Genomic DNA, 2500 nt, shown 5'->3' on the forward strand with positions numbered 1-2500 from the left:
CGGGAAGTTTGGATTCGATTCGATTCTATGCGATCCGATCCGATCCGACTCAATTCTACAATGCATTGCAATGCATTACATTTCTACTGAAAGCAAAGCAAATGTTTAATCAGTCATGATGAGGCAATACAAGTACCGGTAGTCAGATACTGAGCAACAATTTATTGGCTGTTTTCTGTATCAATCTGCCTCAGTCTGTATCAGTCTTGCAATGTTTTGAAGTGTTTTTGTTTAATTCAACATTCATTTGCTCCAGAAATATCCATGGAAGTAATTGAAACTTAAAAAAATTGCCGGATCGATTCTGGAACTTGCCGGATCGATTCTGGATCGTCCATGCCCCGCATCGATTCGGATCGCCGAATCGATCATTGTTGACACCCCTAATGTACAGTACAGTATGTATAATTTGTACCCCAGGAAACTCCGAACACTGACTGCCTACTGCAGAAGACACAACCACACCCACCCCATAATACAGTCTCATATACGTACATGAGTATGAAAAATGAACCCTGAACCCTATGTTAGTGCGATATCACATATGTATCATTTGTACCCCTAACACTGGCTGTCTGACAACAGCAGAAGACACAACCACACCCCATAATACAGTCCCATATACATATGTACGTACAAGAAATGAAACTCTATTCTCTATTCTCAACTCTATTTTAGTGTGATATATCACATACTGCAGTATACATAATACATAATGTGTGCCCCAGGAAACGCCTAACACCATCCCTGTCAACTGGTTGACACCCCACTGTCCCAGTGCGACAACTCATATTACACACGTATACTCTGTGCTTCTACACCATCCTGTTGAACTGACTGGCTTCAAGCTGGGTGAAAACACAAACCACAGCCTGCACTGTCGTCTCATATACGAACGTTACACACCGCTTCAGTGCTCACTAGTGTATTTAGTGTGCATGTGTTAAAGGGGTATACCACTATTTTGGGGCTTAATACAGTTAAAATCATTGGCTGGGGTTTATAAAGGTGGTAAAGTGTGTTATTTTTCATATTTTTCATTAAGACAAGTTAAAAGAGGGAGTATGTAGCTAAGCTAGTGAAAGTCAATGGATCACTGTAGCATTGTAGCATGCTACACGGATGCATTGACTTTCACTAGCTTAGCGACATGCTCCCTCTTTTAACTTTCTCTTAAAGCAAGACAACGCTTAACATGAAAAATAAACACTTTACCACCTTTATAAACCCTTGCCAACGATTTTAACTGTATTAAGCCCCAAAATAGCGTCATACCCCTTTAATGACAATTTAATAGTACAACACGTCAGGGTGGTGCAACCACTATTGCATGGATTAAATTATTTCGTTTTTTTGTTTTTAATTGATCAAAAAAGCATATTCAGCGCAGTGCACTAATTACCAATTACTAATCAATTTATGGGCATTAGTCTGAGCCAATTTTTAAAAAATAATAATAAAAAAATAAACGTCATTGATTCACATATTTGGCTAGCAGCGTACTGTATTCCTGCTCGTGTTCAAAAATCCACCCCTGCCTGCGTCTGAAAACAAAACCACACCCCACCCCACCGCAGCGCACCGTACCGCACCGCATCGTCTAAGTGGGACAATGAGACATCACAAGTACACACTGCGCTATCACAGTGCTCACGAATCGGACGTAAATATTTAACCAAGTTATTTGGATGAGGTCACCGACAAACATGGAGCTACACATTTGGATGAGGTCACCGACAAACATGGAGCTACACATTTGGATGAAGTCACTGACAAACACGGAGGTAAAAACACAAAAGGGATGTAAAAACACAACATCTTAAATATGTCTGCTATCAAATCTGTCACAGCCAAAATATCACTACTGTAACACTGCTATGTTGGTACAGTATAATGCTGCACTACACTAATGCTGCTACACTACAGTAACTAATGCAGCAATTTGGCATCATGCTAACAGACAGTGTTAATAACATGCATACGTACACTGCAATGGCATCAGAGCTTTGGTCAAATGAAGAGCACTGGCTGAGAGATATCAGAGAGAGCAGAGGGTTGTTTTGCAGCTGAAGAGAGGCAGCGTGGTGAGCAGCAATACCTGGAGCTGCTACCAAATCTACCACAGCCTGAATATTACTACTGTAACATTGCTATGCTGCTATAATGTTGCTACACTACAATAACTAATGCAGCAATTTGGCATCATACTAACGGACAGTATTAATAACATGCATACACTGCATTGGCATCAGAGCTTTGGACAAATGAAGGGCACGAGTGGGCTGAGAGATATAATATATATCAGAGAAAGCAGAGGGGTGTTTTGCAGCTGAGGAAAGGCAGCAGCGTGGTGGTGGTGGGCAGCAGTAGTACCTGTAGCTGTGACTGTCACACAGGGCTTGATAGATGCACGCAGAGAGAGAGGCAGCCAACGTGTGCAGAGTATTCACCTGAGATACACACAAACACACACACACAGACACCAACACAGGCACACACA

The 2500-nt window shown here is 41.6% G+C and overlaps 1 protein-coding gene across 1 annotated transcript in view; it reads right to left on the reverse strand.

The window, feature by feature from the left end:
- dmxl2 (Dmx-like 2) overlaps positions 1-2500 on the reverse strand; it is a 151807-nt gene that overhangs the window by 49516 nt on the left and 99791 nt on the right. The window contains exon 37 of the mRNA XM_063188608.1: positions 2374-2450. Within this exon, the coding sequence (XP_063044678.1) occupies positions 2374-2450 (77 nt within the window). The remainder of the gene's footprint in view (positions 1-2373; positions 2451-2500) is intronic.

Source organism: Engraulis encrasicolus, chromosome 22 (genome assembly GCF_034702125.1).
Source record: "Engraulis encrasicolus isolate BLACKSEA-1 chromosome 22, IST_EnEncr_1.0, whole genome shotgun sequence".
Taxonomy (NCBI): Eukaryota; Metazoa; Chordata; class Actinopteri; order Clupeiformes; family Engraulidae; genus Engraulis; species Engraulis encrasicolus.